Genomic DNA, 26,295 nt, shown 5'->3' with positions numbered 1-26,295 from the left:
AAGTAAAACTCAACACTCTTCCAAGGAAAATAAAAGAATCCAAAATATCTCTTTCTTTTTCCATCTCTACCATTTCACCCAAACAAGATTCCAAAATACCTATAGTCTCTTTTCTATACTGTCAAGTATAAAACCAAAACTTACTATCATATGAAGAAACAGGAAAATGTCACCCATAGTCAAAGAAAAATCAGTCAACAGAAACAAAACTCAGTTGTAGTCGGCAAATAAAGGGTGTAATGCAACTATCATAAATAGATTTTAAAAGAGACTAGTCCTAATGGATGAATAGATGGGAAATTTCAGGAATGGAAACTACTTTCAAAAACAAATGAAAATTCAGGAACTAAAGTAAAAAAAAGGTTCACTGGATGGATTTTAAAATAGACTGGAGAGGGCAGAAAGAATTATTGTGATATATTTAAATTAAATGTTATAAAGTACCATTTAAAATATGACAAGATATGAAATACTTGGGGACAAATTTAATAAAATATGTGCAAGATTTATATCCAAAATAAATGTAGAGATATATACCATGCTTTTAATCAGAAGACTCATCACTGTCAAAATGTCAGTTCAGCCCAAATTGATCCATAGATGTAATCTAGTCCTAAATGAAATCGCAGTGGACTTTTTTGTAAAAATTGACAAGCTAATTCTAAAATATCTATGAGGTTCAAGGCACCTATAATAACCTAATCAAAATAATTTGTATTTCAATTACTATGAGGTACAGTAATTAGGACTATTGTGGCATTGGTGTAAGAATAGATATATAAATCAAAGATTCATATTCATATAAGAGTACCTAAGTAGACCCATACATATATGGTCAATTGGTTTTCAACAAAGGTGAAAGAGTAATTCAAAAGAAAAACATAGTTTTTTCAATAAGCGGTACTGGAAAAACTAAACATCTAAATGCTTATATATGGTACTGGAGCAATTAAATTCTCTATTTTAAAAAAAATGTGACCTCTAACTCACAGAATTCATAAAAATTTATTTCCAGGTAGCTTGTAAAACAATAAAGCTTCCAGATGCTAACATAAGAAAATATCTTCTTGACTTTGAAGTACTCATGTTAACAAACTTTTTTTTTAACAGAACACAAAATCTCTACCCATAAAGGAACAAAATGGTAATTTGGAATTTATTTAAATTAAGAACTTCTGAATATTTAAAAATGGTTAATATTATGACAGGGAGAAGATATTTGTAATACCTGCAACTAACAAAAGGACTCATATCTAGAACATATAAAAAGTTATCAGAGAAATACAAATTAAAACTACAATATAATACCACTACACACACTTGAACCAAAAACACTGACACTTGCTAACACCAAGTTCACAAAGAATGTGGAGCAATTGGAACTCATATTAGAAAATTCACTTTGGAGAGCTGTTTTAATATATATTAAAACTGAGCATATGTATACCTTATGACCCAGAAATTTCATTCCTAGGTGTTAGTCCAAAAGAATGTCTACATTAATGCACCGAAAGTAATGCACAAATGTGTATATAATAGCAATGCTTATTAAAGATAAAAACCGGAAATAATTCAAATGTTCATCAGCAATAGAATGGATAGATAAGTTATGGTCTATTACCAATGAATGAATGAACTACTATATGGTGAGCTCTCACAGACATACAACATTAAGCAAAAGAAATCAGACACAAAATACAACACACTGTATAGTCTTACAATTTAAAGTTCAAAAAGAGGCAAAACTAACCTATGGTGTTAGAAGTCAGGATAATGATTACCTTTGAGATGAGGGAGTAGTAGCTGGTAGGGGGGACAAGGGGCACTCTTAGGGTTTAATAATATTCTATTTCTTGATGTGGGTGGAGGTTACATGAGTGTGTTCACTATGTGGAAATTTATTGTTGTTAGAGATAATGTGTGCACTTTTCTGTATATATGCTATTCTTCAATAAACCATTTAAAACATTAAAAACAACCACTTGTGTGGCTTAGAACAGTGGTCCCCAACCTTTTTGGCACCAGAAACTGGTTTCATGCAATACAATTTTTCCACAGATAGTGGGTGGGGGGAATGGGGATGGTTTCATCCTGAAACCATTCCACTTCAAATCATCAGGCATTAGATTCTCATAAAGAGCACTCAAACTAGATCCCTCACATGTGCTGTTCACAATAGGGTTCACACTCCTAAGAGACTCTAATGCCGCAGCTAATCTGTCAGCAGGTGGAGCTTAGGCGGTAATGCTCATTTGTCTGCCGCTCACCTCCTGCTGTGCGGCCTGGTTCCCAACAGGCCATGGACCAGTACCAGTCCACGACCCAGGGTTGGGGACCCCTGGCTTAGAAGCAATGTCTAGAGATTGTAGGGTAATAGAAACTATATAAAGGTAGTATATATGCTACAGGCAAAACACGTAATCTAGACATTATAAACAACTCTTAACTAATCCCTGGGTAACTGCTATATGAATATTCTAAAACTATTTAAAGAAAATGTCAAATTTAATACTTTGCCATTGTATTGGTATAAGTGTACGAGTAAGCTATAAGATCATGAGTAACTATAAGTAATAATTTACAATGTGAACCACTTCTGCTGAATCTCTACACTTCTACCCACATATTACCTTTCCTTTCACCATCTCTCCCTTATACTACCCATGTTTCACCTTTCATGGGCAAGTTCTTTAGTTAACCAAAATGCCCACATTATTTATCACTTTAAGTCTGTAAATAAAGTCACCGAAAGCAATGAAACAGAATCTTGTAGTAAGGCTACATAAATTATATGTCTTTATAGGAAGGAAAGATTTTCTAAATTGGTCTCAATTTAGAAGTCAATAAATATATAATAAAGCTATCTCTACTCTCAATATATTTTCATAATATTTCAATATATTTTCACTTTTGCAAATACTTTAATCTTATTAGTTGCTCTTCATTAGTCCTTCACATTATGCCACTGGACAAATACCTTTAAAAAAATAACTCAAAGCAGGAAACTACTTAAAATACATTTCCAGTATTTTATAGAGTTTATTGGATCAGAATCCATTCTCCTTATACTTCAACTCCACCACTGAGCTTAAAATTCCTTCCAAGCTTTTGGGAACAATGCTCTCAGTGTCACTATCCCTACTATACATAGGATAATCATTGGCTGTTCCCCAAATTCCAGAACCATGTGCCATTGCATTGCTTTCCTCCCACACTGAAGTCACTGGCAGTAGCTCATTTTGGCAGTTTGTCAAATAAATCACACGGTAAAGAACTTGGTGATCTTTAACCAAATGAATCTGCGGTGTATGCAGCATATGACATGTAGAGGTATTCCACACGTTATAATAGAACACAGTGAAGGATATACCCTGTACAGCATAATCCTGGAATCAAGACTTCTCTTTGACAACTTCTCTTTAAAGTAATATCCTTTTTTTGAGCTAAAAAGGTCAACTTACTTAAAAACAAAGGCAAATACCATCTCATGGCAACTATTGTTCCCTTCTGAGAATGACTGATGTCTTACATACTTATTACCAGACAGTTTATGGAAATTATGCTGTCAAATAGATCACATTTTCCTACAGAAACAGTGTAAGGATAGGGCTCATATCCCTTACCAAAGAATCAACAGAGAAACTATAATTATGAGAGTTAAAGCAAAGATAAGACTATTATAAAATTTTATAATATAAAGTGACAAAAGGATGCTTCAACTTTTTAATTTATTTAACAAACGTTTAACAGGTGTCTGTGATGTGTCAGGCATTGGTAATCAAATAACACCTGGTACCTGCCATGCTCAATAAATTAACTAACAGTCACGATTTACTAAACAAGCACATCAATGTTCACTGTATAGGGTGGTTACTGTCATGAATGAGAGATGCTTAGAGTCTGTGAGGACACAGAAGACAAACCTCTAAATCAGCATCCAGGGATCAGTAAACACTTCCTGGAAAAGATGACCTGGGCTCAGCTTTACTACATGAGCAAGAACTGACTGAATTAGAAAGGCAATCCAAGTGACAGGAATATGGTCATGTTCTGCATAACAACATTTCGGTCAACAACAGATGCATACATGAAGGTGGTCCCATAGGATTATAGTAGAGTTGAAAAATTCTTATTGCCTAGTGACCTCATAGCCATAGTAACATTGTAGTGCAATGCCTGTGGGTTTTGTTAACACTTCCAGAAGAAGGCATTGTTAACATAGGAGATGAAAATTCCCATGCGTGCTATTGCCCCTGAAGACCTTTCAGTGGGACAAGATATGAAAGTGGAAGGCAATGACACTGACAGCCCTAATTCTGTGTAGGACTAGGCTAATGTGTGTATTTGCGTCTTAGATTTTAGTAAAAAGAAAAAAAACTTTAAACAGTAAAAAAAAAAAAAAAAAAAAATTTTTAATTTAAAAAAGAAAAAAACTTATAGAATAAGGACATAAAAGAGAAAATATTGTGCAGCTGTACAATGTGTTTTAATCTAAGTATTACTACAAAAGAGTCAAAAAGTTAAAAATTTTTTAAGCTTATAAAGTTAAAAAGTTGCAGTAAGTTAAGGTTAACTTATTATTGAAGAAGGAAAAATATTTTTAAATAAATTTAGGGTAGCCTAAGTGTACAGTATTTATAAAGTCTACAGTGATACTAGGCATTCACCCACTCCCTGACTCACTCAGAGCAACTTCCAGTCCCACAAGTTCCATTCATGGTATGTGCCCTACACAGGTGTACCATTTTTTAATATTTTTAACCATATTTTTACTGTGCCTTTTCCATGTTTAGGTATACAAATACTTACCGCTATGTTATATTAATCATTGCCTGCAGCATTCAGTATAGTAACATGCTGTAAAAGTTTGTAGTCTAGGATGCCTAGGTGTGTTGTAGACTATGCCATCTAAGTTTGTGTAAGTATACTCTATGATGTTCACACAATGACAAAATGACATATGGATGTACTTCTCAGAACACGTCCCCATTGTTCAGTAAGGTATGACTGTAGCTGATAACACGTGCACAGAGGCATAAAGCAACATGGAACATTCAAGAAACTGAGAGTTCCTGTTTGGAGGAACAGTTGAGGGAGGAGCAGTCACAGGAAATGAGGTGCAAGATAATGGCAGAAGCCAAATCATGAAATGCTTTGGGAGATAGGTTTAAAGTTTGAACTTTATTGAAAAAGGTAGTCCCCCTGATCCTCCAACAGCTACTAAAAATTATTTTAAGCAGACAAGTAAAATGAGCATATTTTCATTTTTAAAAGATCTATTTGATTTTACTATGGAGGAAAGCTAATGTAATAACCCTGAATTCACGAAGCAATGTTAAGAATAGAGTAGAAGGAACAGATCTGAGAGACAACAAGGAGAAAAAATTCATTGAACCTGACTGATGAAAGAATATATACACCAAACCCCCATGACACCAATATGACAAACCTGCATATGTACCCTGAACCTGAAATAAACGTTTTAGAAAAGTTTTTAAAAGTTCATTGAACTTAGACTTTAATTGGAAGAGAGGGTGGAATGAAAGGAAGAGTCTAAACTGGCTTGGTGACTAAGATGATGATCAAGAACAAGGACAAAGTGTGGGTCTCTGTTGGTAGGGAGCAGGGAAAAACAACAAATATATTTCAAATTATCTTGCACATTATGTTGTCTATATATTGTCTGAAGAATACGTATAAAATATAAATTGTATATAATATATATAACAAAGTGTAGCCATTTTGGAAAACAGTGTGGAGGTTCCTAAAGAAATTAGAAATAGAACTACCATTAAGAGCTAGCAATCCCTCTTCTGGGTATAACACTGAAGTAAAGGAAAGCACCACGTATAAAGATATCTGCACTCCCATATTCACTGTATCATTTTTTACAATAGTCAAGATATGAAAACAACCTAAGCGTCCATCAACAGATGAATGGATAAATAAATTGGTCTATATATTCAACGGAAAAAAGGAGATCCTGCCATTTGTCACAACATGGATGAAACTGCAGGACATCATGCTAAGCGAAATAAGCTAGACATAGAAAGCTATTGCACAATCTCACTTATATGTAGAATCTTTGTTTAAGAAAGTCATATAGGCAAACACAGAGAATAAAACAGTATCTACCAGGGGCTGGGGGCAGGAGTGAGGAAATGGGCAGGTGCAGATCAAAGGATACAAAGTTGCGGTTATGAATAATGAACAGCTCTGGAGATCTAGTACACAACATGAAGACCAGAGCTAATAATGTTGAATTCAGGATTTTTGCTAAATGAAATTTAGATGCTCCTGCTACACACACCAAAAAAATGGGTAACTGTGAGATTAAGAATATGTTAATTTACTTTATTATAGTAACCACTTTACTATTTATATGTATTTCATAACATTATGTCGTATACCTTAAATATACACAATAAAATTTATTTTAAAATAAATTCACATAAATACAATTTTTTTTTTGAGATGAAGTCTCGCTCTTGTCCCCCAGGCTGGAGTGCAATGGCACGATCTCAGCTCACTGCACCCTCTGCCTCCTGGATTCAAGTGATTCTCCTGCCTCAGCCTCCCACGTTTACAGGCGCCTGCCACCATGCCCAGCTAATTTTTGTGTTTTTAGTAGAGATGGGGTTTCACCATGTTGTCTAGGCTGATCTTGAATTCCTGACCTCAGGTGATCCGCCTGCCTTGGCCTCCCAAGTGCTAGGATTACAGGCATGGGCCACCACGCTCAGCCAAAAAATTTTTTTAAGTATATAACAAATAATCCCCAGTATCATACATGTGACATAAAGCTTACTGTTACTAGTATATTCATTTTAATTATTTAATTAGCAAAGGCTTCCTGATTTTCTTAAAGTTATGTTGGGGGGTTAAGGGAGAAAAATATTTAAAAATCCCAAGTCTCTTTTACAAAGCTGAACAAGAAAATTTAACTTTCCTTTTCTTCCCAAAATAGATACTTGCAGAAAGCTGATATATACGAAAGCATTCCACTAACCAAAGAATATTCAGCAATTATTTTAAAACTATCCTACAGTTTAGACTTAAATTCATTAGAAAATTGCTGTATTATCATAAAGATCGCAAAAAGATGAAATATATGCTTAGATTATGTAATATTAACAAAGCAGCAACTTGACTCATGCATACTTTATGCAAAGCATTTTTTAAAAAGTTTAGGAAATCTAAACCTTCAGAAATTTGCAAAGTTAAAAATGTACTTCTGAGATGGTCAGGTCTGAAACTTCTATTTCCCAGCTGTTTACAAGGAACTTCATAACTTATTTATGTATAGACAAATAAATCTTCAGCTTCATTAGTCATTTCTCACTATATCCTATGACCAAAAAAGGGTACTCTTCTCTTTGTTTATTATGGAAAAGCTATGTCAAGGCGGGGGAGGAAGAGGAATTGCCTGCGGGGACTGAGCAACTAAAAAGAAGAGCCTAGAGTGGGACTGAGCCTTGGAGCTGTCTAATGAGCCACTCTGCCTCCCACAGCTAGCTCCTCACAGCTCTGCAAAAGACTAAAAAACTGGAGCCAACAAAAACAAAACACTCACAGATCTAATTTGGTGACTAACACCCTAAAGATATGCAGTTTGCTCCTAAGCAGGACTAGAGTACTCACTTTCTTTGCGAACTTCCTCAAGTGAAGCCGTAAGCTCATCCTTTAAAACTGTAGCTTCCTGGGCAATCTTCTCTCCCTTGTCTAATAAATTCCAAGTTGCTTCCTCCACAGAAGCTAGAAGGATACTGGCTCTTTTCGAACGTCCTTTTTTCCTGCTGGAAGGGTTCTGGGGACAGTTTACAAGTGTGGTAACCTAAAATTGAAAAAATACAAAGTACTCCATTGACAAATTGTAAGGCGAACACAGTCCTGTGATATTACAGCCCAGAACAAAAGACAGTACAGTTGACCCTTGAGCAACTCAAGGGTTAGGGGCACCAACCCACCATGTAGTTGAAAATCTGAGCATAACTTTCGACTCCTCAAAAACAGAACTACGAATAGCCTACTGGTGGCCAGAAGCCTGATAACAATAGTCGATTAACACAGATTTTGTATCTATATGTACTATATAACTGTATTCTTACAATAAGATGAGCTAGAGATAGTGTTATTAAGAAAATCATAAGGAAGAGAAAATATAAATAAATAAATAAATAAATAAATAAGTATAAGTGGATCATCATAAAGGTCTTCATCCTCATCATATTCATATTCCTGAGGAAAAGGAAGAAGAGGAGGGTTGGTCTTGCTGCCTCGGGGGTGTAAGAGGCAGAAGAGATGGAGGAGGTGGAAGGGAAGGCAGGAGAGGCAGGCACACTTGGTGTAACTTTTATTGAAAAAAATTCCGAATAAAAGTAAACCTGCATAGTTCAAACCAGTGTTGTTCAAAGATCAACTGTATTTCACAATAACATGACTCATTTCCAGTGCTTTCGATACACCTACAAAAGTCAAGTCATGGCACCAAGAACAGCAGCAGGAGCCACCATGGAGTTCCCAACTAAAAATAGGAAGTGAGAGCCTTAGCGTTTGAATTTCAAAATATAGACATTAAAATGCCCACTCTTCAACTACCCCGGTCATCAAATCATTTCTATATTAAATATTTACTGAACATCTATTTTTTACATTGTTCTGGATGATGGAAAAGAAATGCATTTCACGCTTTCATGGAGTTTACATTCTTAATGTTGGCAGCATACAATAAACATATAAACAAATAAAAAATGTAAGGTTCAGTAAATGTTAGGAGGAAAAATAAAGTTGTGGGAGGGAACAGAGTGAGAAAGAGTGGGGATCGGGGTGGTCAGGAAAGGCCTCTTGATGGGGGACTTTGAGTGAGACCTGTTTGAGAGGCCAAATGAGTTAGAGGAAAGTGTAGGAGACAAATCTGAGAGTTTACAAAGGGCAAGAAAGTAGGACATAGTAAGGATCTGGCCTTTGTCCCCTGAGGCAACCGCTGTTTTATATGATTCAGAATGTTTCTTCCTCTCCTAATATTAGTTATCTCTATTCTCACCCTAAGTAGACTAATACTGACTTAATTATAATTATTTTTGGCTCCCTCTTAATGTAGATTGCTGGCTAAAAAGTGGTATAAATTTTATCTTATAAAATTATTTGATATTTTGGAGACAAATAATTTTCTGCTCTCATTTTTGACTGTCGTATCAAAGTTCTGTATTTTTTATATGAAGTTTCTGTAATTAAAACAATACACACATATACAGGCTTCTAGAGCATTCTTCCAGTAGTGAAACTTGAACAAACTCCTCACCACAAGTATGTGAAGTGAGAAATGTGTGAATTAGCTTGATTTAATCATTTTACAATGCATACACATATCAAAACATCACAGGGTACAAAATAAATATCTATAAATTTTATTTGCCAATTTTAAGTTAATAAAGCTTGGGGAAAAAAAGAAAGAAATGAATCTTAACAAATACAAGAACAAACTCATAATAAGAACATTATTTGAAGACAAAAATTAAGCTTCTGTATTTGGAAACAAAAACATCATACTGAATTACATTATTAAAAAACACCCATTTCTGGCTGGGCGTGATGGCTCATACCTGTAATCCCAGCACTTTGGGAGGCCAGGGCAGGCGGATCACTTGAGGTCGGGAGTTCAAGACCAGCGTGATCAACATGGAGAAACCCCGTCTCTACTAAAAATACAAAAGTAGCCGGGCATGGTGGCGCTTGCCTGTAATCCCAGCTACTCAGGAAGCAGAGGCAGGAGAATTGCTTGAACCCAGGAGGCGGAGGTTGTGGTGAGCCGAGATCACGCCATTGCACTCCAGCCTGGGCAACAAGGGCAAAACTATATCTCAAAAAAAAAAAAGAGCACCCACTCTTAATTAAATCTTGGATCACAATTACAACTTTTGGATTAAATTTTTATAAACAAAGCTTTAAAATCACCATCATAGAGGAATGAGAGAAAGGAAAAAAACAACTTGTATCTAATATTTAAAATAGAAGACCTGAAACTCCTGTTGAAAGCTAAGCTGCTGCATGTCATGAAACAGTGGAGGCTCATGGTAATCATGCACCACATCTTTGACAGCAAACTGCATAATGCTTCCTGCGCAGTAGCCCCTAGAGATTTTCCTTGTTGGTTGTTTAGCAGCATTCGATGTTTGTTTACTTGAATATCTGGACCCAGTTTTTATCAACGAACTAAAAAAAACTTAAGAAGCTATGGGGGAAATATGTGGATGAAAATCATTTTTGTCTGGCCTCCTACCCTCCTCCCTTTACCCAATAGATCCTCTGTTTCATTCTAATTTGCTTTATTTCCAAGTTCTTCACCCAGAATGGAATGTCTTGTGGCAAGCCTTTGTTTCCTCTCTTAGAAAATAAGAATAATCATTATTATACTACAAGACTGGGGAAGGTCAAATAAGGTAAAGTATTTTGTAAAATGCATAATATGACACAAATATTTGTTGGCATTTCATGTATATTTTCTAGTTTGTTCCCCACGTAGGTGTGGAAAATTGGTTATGGGAAACCTTATCAAAGGTATTCTCTCTGGACCTGAGTTTATCTTGCTCTTGGGGCCCCCCATGCTAAATGTGATGAAGGCAGTTAACAAACCATATTCTGTATGCTTTACAAGCAGCTAAATAAGATCATGTGTCTTCATCATGGATTATATAAGAATAATAAGCCTGATTTATTACATGGGTTTTCACAAATTCCAAAAGGCAAATATCTCACTCTTATCAGTCTAATTTATATATTGAGAGTTAAAAGGTATTTGTCCAGATTAAGACAAATTACAAAAACTAGTTTAAAATCTTTGTTTAAAACAAAGAATAAATATCATTGTCTGAAATGTTCCCTCAGAATATATTTTAAGTGCCACAATTTCTGATGCTTCCCACTGCACATTCCTCCTCTATTGTTCAGATCCTCCATGTGCCAAATGTTTTCCATAGAATAGCCTGGGATTTGAAATTAAAATGAGCATTCCAGAAATGCTTTGTTCCTTATAATAAATGCCAGAGAAGTATGAAATGTGAAAAGAACATTGTATAAGAACACTGTGCTTCCATCAAAAAAGGCAATTTCATCTTGCAAGTTATTCACTTTTATAAGTTGTTTGTACCTACGTCTTCTTTTAAAATACTCCAATACAGTTATTTGATATTGATTAAACTAAAGTCAAGTGATGTTTGCAATGATTCCTTTTATTTCAGAAAGTAAATATGGCTTGGCAATCCTGTGGAAAAAAAGAAAGCTGAAACTATTTTTTTTAACCCCAACTCACCTAAGAGATGTAACTTACTCCTATCAGTGACTGTGACACACCGTAGCAGATGATTCTCACCAAGGGGGAGGATAGGAGGGTGCTATTAGAAAAGGTCTCCCACCTCTTGAAGGAATACCAGCAACCAGTAAATTAGCTTTCAAGTTATCCTGTAAAATAAATCCTGTGTCCTTATTTTCTTTTTCAGTACTAAATCAGATATATTTCTGTAAGAAAATTTAGTTGGAACAACTTGCAACAAAGATGATTCTAATGTAGGTTCTAAGCCCATGTCTTGCTAACTTTACCTTCTGTCACAGATACAAAATCCTCCCATTCTCCTCTTTCTCAGACTTTAGGGATCCCTCTCATATAGAAAATCTCTAAGAAGATGGCTGAATAGGAACAGCTCCAGTCTACAGCTCCCAGCGTAAGCGATGCAGAAGACGGGTGATTTCTGCATTTTGAACTGAGGTACCAGGTTCATCTCACTGGGGCATGTTAGACAGTGGGTGCAGGACAGTGGATGCAGCCCAATGAGGGAGACCAAAGCAGGGCGAGGCACCACCTCACACCGGAAGCACAAGGGGTCAGGGAATTCCCTTTCCTAGCCAAGGGAAGCTGTGGCAGACAGCACCAAGAAAATTGGGTCACTCTCACCCGAATACTGTGCTTTTCCAAGTTTTCTTAGCAAATGGCACACCAGGAGATTATATCCCACACCTGGCTCAGAGGGTCCCACACCCATGGAACCTCATTCATTGCTAGCATAGCAGTCTGAGATCTAATGGCAAGATGGCAGTGAGGCAAGCACCCACCATTGCTGAGCTTGAGTAGGTAAACAAAGCGGCTGGGAAGATGGAACTGGGTGGAGTCCACCACAGCTCAAGGAAGCCTGCCTGCCTCTATAGACTCTACTTCTGAGGGAAGGACATAGCCAAACAAAAGGCAGTAGAAACCTCTGCAGATTTAAATGTCCCTGACTGACAGCTTTGAAGAGAGTAGTGGTTTCCCAGCACAGAGTTTGAGATCTGAGAACACTCAGACTGCCTCCTCAAGTGGGTACCTGACACCCAAGTAACCTAACTGGGAGGCATCCGCCAGTAGGGGTGGACTGACACTTCATATGGCCAGGTACCCTTCTGAGATGAAGTCTCCAGAAGAGCGATCAGGCAACAACATTTGCAGTTCAGCAATATACACTGTTTTGCAGACTCCGCTGCTGACACCCAGGCAAACAGGGTCTGGAGTGGACCTCCAGCAAACTCCAACAGACCTGCAGCTGAGTGTCCTAACTGTTAGAAGGAAAACCAACAAACAGAAAGGACATCCACACAAAAACCCCACCTGTACGTCACCATCATCAAAGACCAAAGGTACATAAAACCACAAAGATGGGGAATAAACAGAGCAGAAAAGCTGAAAATTCTAAAAATCAGAGCACCTCTCCCCCTCCAAAGGAAGGCAGCTCCTCGCCAGCAACGGAACAAAGCTGAACGGAGAATGATTTGATGAGTTGAGAGAAGAAGGCTTCAGATGATCAAACTTCTCCAAGCTAAAGGAGGAAGTTTGAACCCATCACAAAGAAGCTATAAACCTTGAAAAAAGATTAGACGAATGGCTAACTAGAATAACCAGTGTAGATAAGTCCACAAATGACCTGATGGAGCTGAAAACCATGGCACGAGAACTAAGTGATGAATGCACAAGCTTCAGTAACCAATTCCAGTCCAATTCCATCAACTGGAAGAAAGGGTATCAGTGATTGAAGATCAAATGAATGAAATGAAGTGAGAAGTTTAGAGAAAAAAGAGTAAAAAGAAATGAACAAAGCCTCCAAAAAATATGGGACTATGTGAAAACACCAAATCTACGTCTGATTGGTGTACCTGAAAGTGACGGGAAGAATGGAATGAAGTTGGAAAACACTCTTCAGGATATTATGCAGGAGAACTTCCCCAACCTAGCAAGGCAGGCCAACATATAAATTCAGGAAACACAGAGAATACCACAAAGATACTCCTCGAGAAGAACAACTCCAAGACACATAATTGTCAGATTCATCAAAGTTGAAATGAAGGAAAAAATGTTAAGGGCAGACAGAGAGAAAGGTTGGGTTACCCACAAAGGGAAGCACATCAGACTAACAGCAGATCTCTCGACAGAAACTCTACAAGCCAGAAGAGAGTGAGGGCCAATATTCAACATTCTTAAAGAAAAGAATTTTCAACCCAGAATTTCATATCCAGCCAAACTAAGCCTCATAAGTGAAGGAGAAATAAAATCCTTTACAGACAAGTAAATGCTGAGACACTTTGTCACCACCAGGCCTGCCCTACAAGAGCTCCTGAAGAAAGCAGTAAACTTGGAAAGGAACAACTGGTACCAGCCACTGCAAAAACATGCCAAAGCGTAAAGACCATCGAGGCTAGGAAGAAATTGCATCAACTAAGGAGAAAAATAACCAGGGAACTTCATAATGACAGTATAAAATTCACACATAACAATATTAACCTTAAATGTAAATGGGCTAAATGCTCCAATTAAAAGACACACACTGGCAAATTGGATAAAGAGTCAAGACCCATCAGTGTGCTGTATTCAGGAGACCCATCTCATGTGCAGAGACACATATAGGCTCAAAATAAAGGGATGGAGGAAGATCCACCAAGCAAATGGAAAACAAAAAAAGGCAGGGGTTGCAATTCTAGTCTCTGATAAAACACACTTTAAACCAACAAAGATCAGAAGAGACAAACAAGGCCATTACACATTGGTACAGGGATCAATTAAACAAGAAGAGCTAACTATCATAAATATATATATACCCAATACAGGAGCACCCACACAAGTCCTTAGAGATCCTTAGAGATCCGCAAAGAGACTTAGACTCCCACACAATAATAATGGGAGACTTTAACACCACAGTGTCAACATCAGACAGATCAATGAGACAGAAAGTTAACAAGGATATCCAGGAATTGAACTCAACTCTGCAACAAGTCGACTTAATAGACATCTACAGAACTCTCCACCCCAAATCAACAGAATAATCATTCTTCTCAGCACCACATCACACTTATTCCAAAACTGACCACATAGTTGGAAGTAAAGCACTCCTCAGCAAATGTACAAGAACAGAAATTATAACAAACTGTCTCTCATACCACGGTAAAATCAAACTAGAGCTCAGGATTAAGAAACGCATTCAAAACTGCTCAACTACATGGAAACTGAACAACCTGCTCCTGAATGACTACTGGGTACATAACAAAATGAAGGCAGAAATAAAGATGTTCCTAGAAACCAATAAGAACAAAGACACAGCATACCAGAATCTCTGGGACATATTTAAAGCAGTGTGTAGAGGGAAATTTATAGCACTAAATGCCCACAAGAGAAAGCAGAAAAGATGGAAAATTGACACCCTAACATCACAATTAAAAGAACTAGAGAAGCAAGACCAAACACATTCAAAAGATAGCAGAAGGCAAGAAATAACTAACATCAGAACAGAACTGAAGGAGATAGAGACACAAAAATCCCTTCAAAAAAATCAATGAATCCAGGAGCTGGTTTTTTGAAAAGATCAACAAAATTGATAGACTGCTAGCAAGACTAATAAAAAAGAAAAGAGAGAAGAATCAAATAGATGCAATGAAAAATAATAAAGGGGAAATCACCAGCAATCCCACAGAAATACAAACTACCATCAGAGAATACTATAAACACCTCTATGCAAATAAACTAGAAAATCTAGAAGAAATGGATAAATTCCTGGACACATACACCCTCCCAAGACTAAACCAGGAAGAAGCTGAATCCCTGAATAGACCAATAACAGGTTCTGAAATCGAGGCAGTAATTAATAGCCTAACAACAAAAAAAGTGCAGGACAAGACGGATTCACAGCCGAATTCTACCAGAGGTACAAGGAGGAGCTGATACTATTCCTTTTGAAACCATCCCAATCAATAGAAAAAGCTGGAATCCTCCCTAACTCATTTTATGAGGTCAGCATCATCCTGATACCAAAGGCTGGCAGAAACACAACAAAAAGAGAGAATTTTAGACCAATATCCCTGATGAACATCGATGCAAAAATCCTCAATAAAATACCGGCAAACCGAATCCAGCAGCACATCAAAAAGCTTATCCACCATGATCAAGTGGGCTTCATCCCTGGGATGCAAGGCTGGTTCAACATACACAAATCAATAAATGTAATCCAGCATATAAACGGAACCAAAGACAAAAACCACATGATTATTTCAATAGAGGCAGAAAAGGCCTTTGACAAAATTCAACAGCCCTTCATGCTAAAAACTCTCCATAAATTCGGTATTGATGGAATGTATCTCAAAATAATAAGAGCTATTTATGACAAACCCACAGACAGTATCATACTGAATGGGCAAAAACTGGAAGCATTCCCTTTGAAAACTGGCACAAGACAGGGATGCCCTCTCTCATCACCCCTATTCAACATAGTGTTGGCAGTTCCAGCCAGGGCAATCAGGCAGGAGAAAGAAATAAAGGGTATTCAGTTAGGAAAACAGGATGTCAAATTGTCCCTGTTTGCAGATGACATGATTGTATATTTAGAAAACCCCATCGTCTCAGCCCAAAATCTCCTTAAGCTGATAAGCAACTTCAGCAAAGTCTCAGAATACAAAACCAACGTGCAAAAATCACAGGCATTACAATACGCCAATAACAGACAAACAGAGAGCCAAATCATGAGTGAACTTCCATTCACAATTGCTTCAAAGAGAATAAAATACCTAGGAATACAACTTACAAGGGATATGAAGGACTTCCTCAAGGAGAACTACAAACCACTGCTCAACAAAATAAAAGAGGACACAAACAAATGGAAGAACATTCCATGCTCATGAATAGGAATAATCAATATCGCGAAAATGGCCATACTGCCCAAGGTAATTTATAGATTCAATGCCATCCCCATCAAGCTACCAATGACTTTCTTCACAGAATTGGAAAAAACTGCTTTAAAGTTCATATGGTACCAAAAAAGAGCCCACATTGTCAAGACAATCCTAAGCCAAAAGAACAAAGCTGGAGGCATCACACTACCTGACTTCAAACTACACTACAAGGCTACAGTAACTAAAACAGCATGATACTGGTACCAAAATAGATATAGAGACCAATGGAACAGAACAGAGGCCTCAGAAATAACACCACACATCTACAACCATCTGATCTTTGACAAACCTGACAAAAACAAGAAATGAGGAAAGGATTCCCTATGTAATAAATGGTGCTGGGAAAACTGGCTAGCCATATGTAGAAAGCTGAAATTGGATCCCTTCCTTACACCTTATACAAAAATTAATTCAAGATGGATTAAAGACTTAAATGTTAGACCTGAAACCATAAAAACCCTAGGAAAAAATGTAGGCAATACCACTCAGGACATAGGAATGGGCAAAGACTTCATGTCTAAAACACCAAAAGCAATGGAAACAAAAGCCAAAATTGACAAATGGGATCTAATTAAACTAAAGAGCTCTGCACAGCCAAAGAAACTACCATCAGAGTGAACAGGCAACCTACAGAATGGGAGAAAATTTTTGCTATCTACTTGTCTGACAAAGGGCATTAATATCCACAATCTACAAAGAACTCAAACAAATTTACAAGGAAAAAAAACAAACAATCCCATCATAAAGTGGGTGAAGGATATGAACAGACACTTCTCAAAAGAAGACATTTATGCAGCCAATAGACACATGAAAAGATGCTCATCATCACTGGTCATCAGAGAAATGTAAATCAAAACCACAAAGAGATACCATCTCACACCAGTTAGAATGGTGATCATTAAAAAGTCAGGAAACAATAGGTGCTGGAGAGGATGTGGAGAAATAGGAACACTTTTACACTGTTGGTGGGACTGTAAACTAGTTCAACCATCATGGAAGACAGTGTGGTGATTCCTCAAGGATCTAGAACTAGAAATACCATCTGACCCAGCAATCCCATTACTGGGTATAGACCCAAAGGATTATAAATCATGCTGCTATAAAGACACATGCACACGTATGTTTACTGTGGCGCTATTCACCATAGCAAAGACTTGGAATCAACCCAAATGTCCATCAATGATAGACTGGATTAAGAAAATGTGGCACATATACACCATGGAATACTATGCATCCATAAAAAAGGATGAGTTCATGGCCTTTGTAGGGACATGGATGAAGCTGGAAACCATCATTCTGAGCAAACTATCGCAAGGACAGAAAACCAAACACCACATGTTCTCACGCATAGGTGGTAATTGAACAATGAGAACACTTGGACACAGGAAGGGGAACATGACACATTGGGGCCTGTCATGGGGTGTGGGGAGTGGGGAGGAATAGCATTAGGAGATATACCTAATGTAAATGACGAGTTAATGGGTGTGGCACACCAACATGGCACATGTATACATATGTAACAAACCTGCATGTTGTGCACATGTACCCTAGAACTTAAAGTATAATAAAAAACAAGAAAAAAAGAAAGAAAGAAAATCTCCAAGCTTACAGCATTAGAGAGTTTGGGTTTGCTTACTTTCTTTAGTCTGTAAATCTGTGCTAGGCTATGAAGACACACCTTCATCATAGATACAGGAAGGAACTTCCATGGAACTGGTGCTAAATTAACGGTTTCAAGTAATTTATAAAGAAGAAATTTCCACTCTATCAATTCTGCAAGTTTAACATTCCACAAAACGAAACATATTTTAAATGGTGTGTAAAAATATTTATGTAATAAAATTAAGAGTACAAAAAAAGGTTTTTATAAATTTTCCTAATTTAGGTGTGCTTCTCTAAATGCTCTAAAGATGCTGAAAATTAAATTGATAAGCTTAATGAACCAAGCCATCAACTGTCATTATATACAGCCACACTAGCACACAATAGGAACACTGTAGAATATGTTTTGACTTACTTTCATTTATTGTAACAGTGCAACAATTACTTTAGCATCTCAGATTCTAACTTTGTGAAATGTCTTTTGTAATGCCAACTTGGGTAACACAATTATATTCTGTAACCTTGTTCTTTCCCAATATAGTTCTGATTTTTTTAAATGCTGCTCTCATCGTAGTATAAAAAGGCCACGTTAACAGCCATCTCTTTTCTTGTTTATTAGCTAAAACACTTTGAATTTCAACCTTCCTCCAATAGCTCACAGGAGCCTTCAGGGCTACTTTTGCTCCCTTGAGTTAATTTTAATGTATGAAATAAAGTATAAGTCATTTAAGCTATGTTAATTAGCTAAAACTTCAACAGGGTTCTGAAAGAAATTAGAAGGGTAGAAAAATAAAACTACCTATAGATAAGTAAAAACTGTGATATTTCAAAGTAAAAAGTACAAATCAGTCTCGGGGAGGAGAGGGCATGTCCCTTCTTGAAGTCATTGATAATTTCAACTATTTTTTTACTTCTACCAAAAACAACCCTTACTGAATTAACAAAAGTGCAGAGGAAGATTAAATGGTTGAGATCCCAAAAAATGTATGCGTCTAGATAACATTCAACACCCCCAAACCAACTTCAATCTTCTTTTAGTTCCTTTCAAGCCAATAAACACTTATATTTTGTTCAAAATAATACCCTAGGCATTCAGGAAATAAATACGAATAAGCTCCAATATGGCGATAAGAGAAATACACAACTAGTTGCAACATAAAAGACAGAATGATAACTGTTTACACTTACATAAGTACAAAGAAAGTGCTGCCAAAATTGCAAACATTCACAAGGATTAAGTAGGACTTCCAAGAAGAGCCTTTAAGAACAGATAATTTTCTACCAGAAGAGACAGAAGGGAGGTATGTAAGCCAGGGAAAGAAAATTGTGTGCAAAGGGGCAGAGACAAAAATGTGTTTTGTCTGAAAGTAGCAGATAGTCAAACTTAAAAAACTGTGGGGTAAAAAGAGGAAGTAGAGTGAGAAGGCCAAGAAATAGGTTGCATCTTAAATAAAAATTATAAAAGTCAATGAAAGAGTTAATATTTAATGTAATAAGTGACAGAAAATGAAAACACAGCACGCCCAAAGTAGAGAAGCCTTTGCCCATCAACCTGCCTCTCCACCATCTGTATTTTTTACCTCAGTGACTAACACCTCTAAACTGAAGCAGAAACCAAGAGGTCATCTGGGCTACTCTCTCTCTCTTATTCCTCTCCAAGTCCTTGTCATCCATGACACAGAAATGGGGCATCATTCTCTGCCCCATTCACCAATCTATCATTATGAAGAGGGGCGTGCAATGATTCTGCCCTCGTTAAGTCTTTCATGAAGCCTCTCCTGAGAGGTCTCACTGCCTCCACACCAGCCCTACATTCCCACTAGAGCTGTCTCTTGAAAATGCAAATCTGTCATACTTGCATTATCTGTAGGCTACTTGCTGCCTACAAGCAAAGTTCAAACTCTTTAGCACAGCTTTTGAGGCAATTTTGATCTCACTCCTGACTAAATGTTCATTCTCATCTTCTATTTGTGGAGTTTGACGACAAACTACTTGTTAGGCTCAGAACAGGAAATGTTCAGCAACCTCAGCCTGGAGTGACTCCCACCCCTCACAGCTCCTTGTTCATAGCTCTTGCCTCACTCATTATACTGTTCCGTAATTAGCTGTTAACATATTGCCTCCTCTGCTCTACCACAAACTCAATAAGGGCAGGGGCCATGCTTGACTCATCCTAATAACCCAGAGCCAGCGTACTGTAAAAAATAAACAAACAGTGGTTGATTTCATGAAAAAAAAAGGAATGAAACCATACATTTTAGAAGCCTTTAAATCAAGAGTCACAATGTTCAGTGATTCATACAAGATTACCAAAAGAATGGGTTGCTACAGCAAAATTGAAGTTTAGTGATAGCACATGGCAGCTTTCATTAAAAGGAAGTCCTTAATGTGGGATTTTCTGCCATATCTCCTGCCTAGTTTAGTTGGGGTCTGATCAGTTCAATGTGATCTAGAACCAAGTATATTATATTCAGTCTTTTTTTGCCCCCCACCAACAAAAAAGACAGGTTACATAATTCATTTTCAAACTACAAATAAAAAGGGCTGGCACATCCTTCTTAATACCGATTTTTTCATTTTTTTCAATCCTTTTGTTAGTTTTCTAGGGCTACTGTAACAAAATACCACAGAGTGGGTGGCTTAAGCCAGGCGTCCCCAACCTTTTTGGCACCAGAGACCCATTTTATGGAAGACAACTTTTTCCACAGACCAGGGTGGGGTAGGTGGTTTTGTGTTCAGAGTTGGTTCCTTCTGGTGGGTTTGTGGTCTCACTGACTTCAAGAACGGAGCCACTGACCTTCGCAGTGAGTGTTACAGCTCTTAAAGATGGCACAGACCCAAAGAGTGAGTGCTAGCAAGATTTACTGTGAAGAGTGAAAGAACAACACTTCCACAGCATAGAAGGGGGCCCCAACCCAGTTGCTGCTGGTTGGGGTGGCCAGCTTTCATTCCCTTATTTGTCCCCACCCATGTCCTGCTGATTGGTCCATTTTACAGAGTATTGATTGGTCCATTTTACAGAGTGCTGATTGGTCCATTTTGCAGAGTGCTGATGGGTGCATTTTAAAAACCTCTAGCTAACTACAGAGAACTGATTGGTGTGTTTTCACAGAGCACTGATTGGTGCATTTTAAACCTCTAGCTACCTACAGAGTGCTGATTGGTGTGTTTTTCCACAGCACTGATTGGTGCATTTTACAAACCTCTAGCTAGCTACAGAGCACTGATTGACGCATTTTACAATCCCCTCATAAGACAGGAAAGTTCTCCAAGTCCCCACTCAACCCAAGAAGTCTAGCTGGCTTCACCTCTCAGTTTCAGGATGATTCAAGTGCATTACATTTATTGTGTATTTCATATTATTATTACACTGTAAGATCTATATGAAAGAACTATACAACTCACCGTAATGTACAATCAGTGGAAGGCTTGAGCTTGTTTTCCTGCAACTAGACAATCCCATCTGGGAGTGATGGCAGATCATCAGGCATTAGATTCTCATAAGGAGTGGGCAACCTACATCACAATAGGGTTCGCTCTCCCATGAGAATCTAATGCTGCTGCTGATCTGACAGGAGGAAAGCTCAGGCAGTAATGCAAGCAATGGGGGTGGGGGGGTGTCTGTAAATACAAATGAAGGTTCTTTTGCTCACCCATCCACTGCTCATCTCCTGCTGTGCAACCCAGTTCCTAACAGGCCATGGACATGCACCAGTTGGGGTACTCAACTGGTACTGGCACTGGAGTCCTGGGGGTTGGGACCCCTGGGTTAAACAACAGAAATTTATTTTCTTACAGTTCTGGAAGTTAGAAGTCCAAGACCAAGTTGTCACCATGTTTGGTTTCTCCTGAGGTCTCACTCCTTGGCTATCAGGTGGCTGTCCTCTCTCTGTGTCCTCACATGTATGCACACAACCATGGTGTCTTTCCCTGTACATCCTAATCTCCTCTTCTGATAAGGACACCAGTCATATTGGATTAGGGCCCAACCAAATGACCCCATTTTAATTTAATTACTTCTATATCCAAAGGCCCTATCTCCAAATGCAGTCACATTCTGAGAAACTGGGGTTAGGGCTTCAATATGTGAATCTGGGGGTAGGAAATGACACAATTCAACCCATAACAATCTTTACCACAAGTGATACAAAAAGTGTAAAACAACCACAACTTTTTTAAAAACATAATTCAGGGTTTTGTTTGTTTGTTAGATAAACAACCACAGATAACATAAGCCATTACTCCAAGCTCTTGAGGGACAGTAACAAAGCACACGTAGATCCCTCTCCAATTCCACCAGCCCTCTGTGCCATGCAGATGGCATAACAAAGCAAAGAGATTAACATGTCAAACACATAAGCAGCTGTAGCTAAATATCCTAATCCAAGAAATACACTTACTCCTGGATAAATATGAAGCTAAACACAACTAGGAAAAGACCACATGCTGAGAATAATACCAAATTACTTTCTTCTAGTTTTTACCTAACCGCTTACCATCCAAAAACAAACAAGTTTGGACTTTACCATTAATTTATTCAACAAATATTGATGGTGCCCCTATACTGTACCAGGAGAACATGGTAATGAGCCTCATTCTAAGGAGTGGGGGGGACAGAGAACAAACAAATACATAAATAATTGTGTAACGCAATAGCAGGTATTCTTTTTCTTTTTTTTTTTTTTTTTTTTTTTTTTTTTTTTTTTTGAGACAGAGTCTCACTCCATCACCCAGGCTAGAGTGCAGTGGGCAGTGGTGCTATCTTGAGTCACTGCAACCTCTACCTCCTGGGTTCAAGCGATTCTCATGCCTCAGCCTCCCAAGTAGTTGGCATTACAGGTGCCTGCCACCACGTCCGGCTAATTTTTGTGTTTTTAGTAGAGATGGGGTTTCACCCATGTTGGCCGGGCTGGTATCAAACTCCTGACCTCAAGTGATCCACCTGCCTCGGCCTCTCAAAATGCTCAGATTACAGGCGTGAGCCACTGTGCCTGGCCAATAGTAAGTATTGACAGATGCTATGAGGAAAGTGAAGAAGGGTAAGAAAACAAAGAGTGAAGGAAAAGGGCTAGTTTAGACTGCATATTAGGGAAAGCATCTCTGATTAAGTAAGAAGGACCCAAGGAATAGAAGAATAAGACATTTAAATATCTGGAGGAAAACTTCCCTAACAGAAGAAACAAGTGCAAAGGTTCCAAAACAAGAGCTTGATTGTTGTATTGCAGGAGCAGTAGGAAGGCTGGTATTGAGGCATCAAATTGTGCAGGCCTTGTAGATCACCACTAACACTCTCAATTCTATTATGACTGGAAGTTACTGAAGTGCTTGAAACAGGATCTGACCCAAAATTTTAAAGCATCATTCTAAATGCTGTATGCAAAACAGACTAGAGAGTGGGCAAGGATGGGATGAGGAATAGAAAAAGGGAAAGCAGTTAGGAGTCCATTGCTGTAGCGCAAGTGAAGACCACACTGGCTTCTTTGAGGAAGCAGTGGCGGAGTTAAGAAGTGACAGAATTTTGGTATATTCTGAAATGTCAACAAGGTTTGCTGACAGATTGGATATGGATTATGAAAGCAATATGGCATCAAGGATGACTCTCCGGCATATGGCCTGAGCAACTGAGTAAATGGAGGTAATATTTACTAGTTGAGGAAAGTAAAGAGACATGAGTAGGAAGGGAAATCAAGAGTTGATGGATTACCATGGCACCAGCCATGTTAAATTTGCCTTTTAGAGTTGCTAAAGTGGAGACTAGTACACAATTCTATAATTGAAAGAGGTAAAAGTTGGAGACATGTTTTGTATAAGTTACCTTTTCAATTTAATTGTTCACTTATCAGTAGTTTTGCTGATCTTACCAAAATTGCAAAGATGTTTGGGGAAAAAAAATTTTTTAATCAGAGATTGAATGAGATCTCTTAAAAACAATGTGTAACTGGAGAAGAAGTCAGGACTGAGCTTTGAGAAACCCCAACAATTAGGTGTAGTATTTCTCAGGAAACCCAACCATTAACAAATTAATTCTAGGATATGTAGATTTTGTCATTTCAAACGTTATTATTATTTAGAGAAAATGCCTGTTTTTTGAAACTAAATTTAATAGTTGTTTTTTAACTTTTATTTTAAGTTCAGGGGTACATGTGCAGGTTTGTTAAATAGGTAAACTCATGTGATGAAAAGTTGTTGTACAGATTATTTCATCACTCAGGTATTAAGCCTAGCACTCAATAGTTATTTTTCCTGATTCTCTCCCTCCACCCTCTTGTAAGCCCCAGTGTCTGTTGTTTCCCTCTATGTGTCCAGGAGTTTTCATCATATAGCTTCTACTTATAAGTGGGCACATGTGGTATTTGCTTTTCTGTTCTTGCATTAGTTTGTTAAAGATAATGGCCTCCAGTTCCTTCCATGTTCCTGCAAAGGACATGATCTCATTCTTTTTTTTTTTTTTTTTTTAATGACAGCATAGTATTCCATGGTGTATATATCCCACATTTTCTTTATCCTGTATACCACTGATGTACATTTAGGTTGATTCCATGACTTTGCTATTGTGAATTGTGCTGCAATAAACATGCATGTGCATACGTCTTTATGGTAGAATGATTTATATTACTCCGGGTATATATCCAGTAATGGGATTACTGGGTCAAATGGTAGTTGTATTTAGGTCTTTGAGGAACTGCCACACTGTTTTCCACAATGGTTGAACTAACTAACATTCCCACCAACAGCTTATAAGCGTTCCTTTTTCTCTGCAACCTCTCCATCATCTTTTTTTTCCTTTTACTTTTTAATAATAGCCATTCTAACTGGTTTGAAATGTTATTTCATTGTGGTTTTGAGCTGCATTTCTCTAACGATCAGTGATGTTGAGCTTTTTTCATATGTTTGTTGGAAAAATGCCTGTTTTATACAGATCAAAAATTCAAATTCAGTTTTAAAAATGTAATGTAGATCATAGCGTCTCCTTTTCTACAAATATTTCAAAAAATGAGGAGAAAAACTATAGATATTAAATTAAGCAAACTAAAGAGAAATTATATTCATGCTATAATTTGTTCCTAAATCAAGCAACTAGTCATTCTGGTAAATCAATAATTAATAGTTTATAGGACAGTACTGATTCAAAGAAATGTTGAATAAGAAAAAGCAAAAACCAACTTTTTTCTATCAATAACCTTTGACTGCTTAAAGGAAACAAAATAAAAAGTAAAAAATCCAATCATACCAAAGATGACTCTAAAATAAATAAGTCGACTGCACATGTAATATCTTAGACATGTTCACATAATCCCTTGGTCCGTCCAGTCCCGCATTCCACTTCCAGCAGTGACTGATGGTAGAATGTGGTTATGACTCCTAATTATGTACTCCAGAATTGTTTGATAATCATTTGCAACCCTATCAACCATAAATTGAAAACTATGCCAATATTCTATCATTTGTGTTTGCTTTGCCAATACAAACTTAGAAAGTTTTATCTGCATTTCCCTCCCACTATCTGTTGCCAGATTCCCTTTTTCACATCTACCTTAGACCATCAGATTTACTCTTTCTTGTTCTCTTCTAACACAAAACTCCATTTTATTGAAGATATCCAGGAGAAAATATACATAGCTACTTGCTCATCATGATGAATATGATAATAAACATTAAGCAAAAAGATCATCAAAGATAATGATTAGATTTGCTGAAGATTTTTACAGCAACCAAAATATGATTTAAATATAGCTCATCAGCAAATTAAATACTTATATTCAGTTTAAGATTGATTAGGCTGTATCCACCTCATTTGTCAGAACTGTCTCTAAGTCAATAAAGTCATTTTGTCTCATTGTCTTGGGCAAAAATTAAATACCAGTCGCCCATCATGAATCTCATTAGCCAGTACTTGATCTTTGATGTCCCAAAGTCCCTTCTTTTGTCAATATGGAACCTTCCATAACCAAGGTGAAGCCAAGAGACTTATTGTCTAGGAATAAAGACAGCAGACAGAACAAAGATACCATGTATCATCTTTGAGTTTCAAAGCTGATTTTCTTAAGCTCTCAAGCAAGAAAACAATTGTGAAGCTGGAGGCATCATACTACATGACTTCAAAATTTACTATAAAGCTATGTTAACCAAAACAGCATGGCACTGGCATACAAGCAGACATATAAAACAATGGAATAGAATAGAGAACCCAATACCAAATCCATACATTTATATTCAACTGATTTTTGACAAAAGCACCAAGAACACTCATTGGAGAACGGACAGTTTCTTCAATAAATGGTGCTAGGAAAACTGGATATCCGTATACAGAAGAATGAAATAAGACCCCTATCTCTCACCACATTCAAAAATCACCTCAAATGGACTAAAGATTTAAATGTAAGACCAAAAACTATGAAACTAGTAGAAGAAAACACAGAAAATCATTGTCTAAATCCTTTTGGCTCTCATTTAGCA

The 26,295-nt window shown here is 37.3% G+C and overlaps 1 protein-coding gene across 8 annotated transcripts in view; it reads right to left on the bottom strand.

The window, feature by feature from the left end:
* The window catches only part of CTNNA3 (catenin alpha 3), a 1,858,220-nt gene that overhangs the window by 1,686,039 nt on the left and 145,886 nt on the right, over positions 1 to 26,295 (bottom strand). For 7 of the 8 annotated variants that reach the window (XM_050805650.1, XM_050805648.1, XM_050805652.1 and 4 more), the window contains one exon: positions 7,642 to 7,834. The exons of the other annotated variant lie outside the window; for it this stretch is intronic. In XM_050805650.1, the coding sequence (XP_050661607.1) occupies positions 7,642 to 7,834 (193 nt within the window). The remainder of the gene's footprint in view (positions 1 to 7,641; positions 7,835 to 26,295) is intronic. 8 annotated transcript variants of the gene reach the window in all.

The sequence above is a fragment of the Macaca thibetana genome, chromosome 9 (assembly GCF_024542745.1).
Source record: "Macaca thibetana thibetana isolate TM-01 chromosome 9, ASM2454274v1, whole genome shotgun sequence".
NCBI classification, from domain to species: Eukaryota; Metazoa; Chordata; class Mammalia; order Primates; family Cercopithecidae; genus Macaca; species Macaca thibetana.
This window is presented reverse-complemented; position numbering and strand designations above follow the sequence as displayed.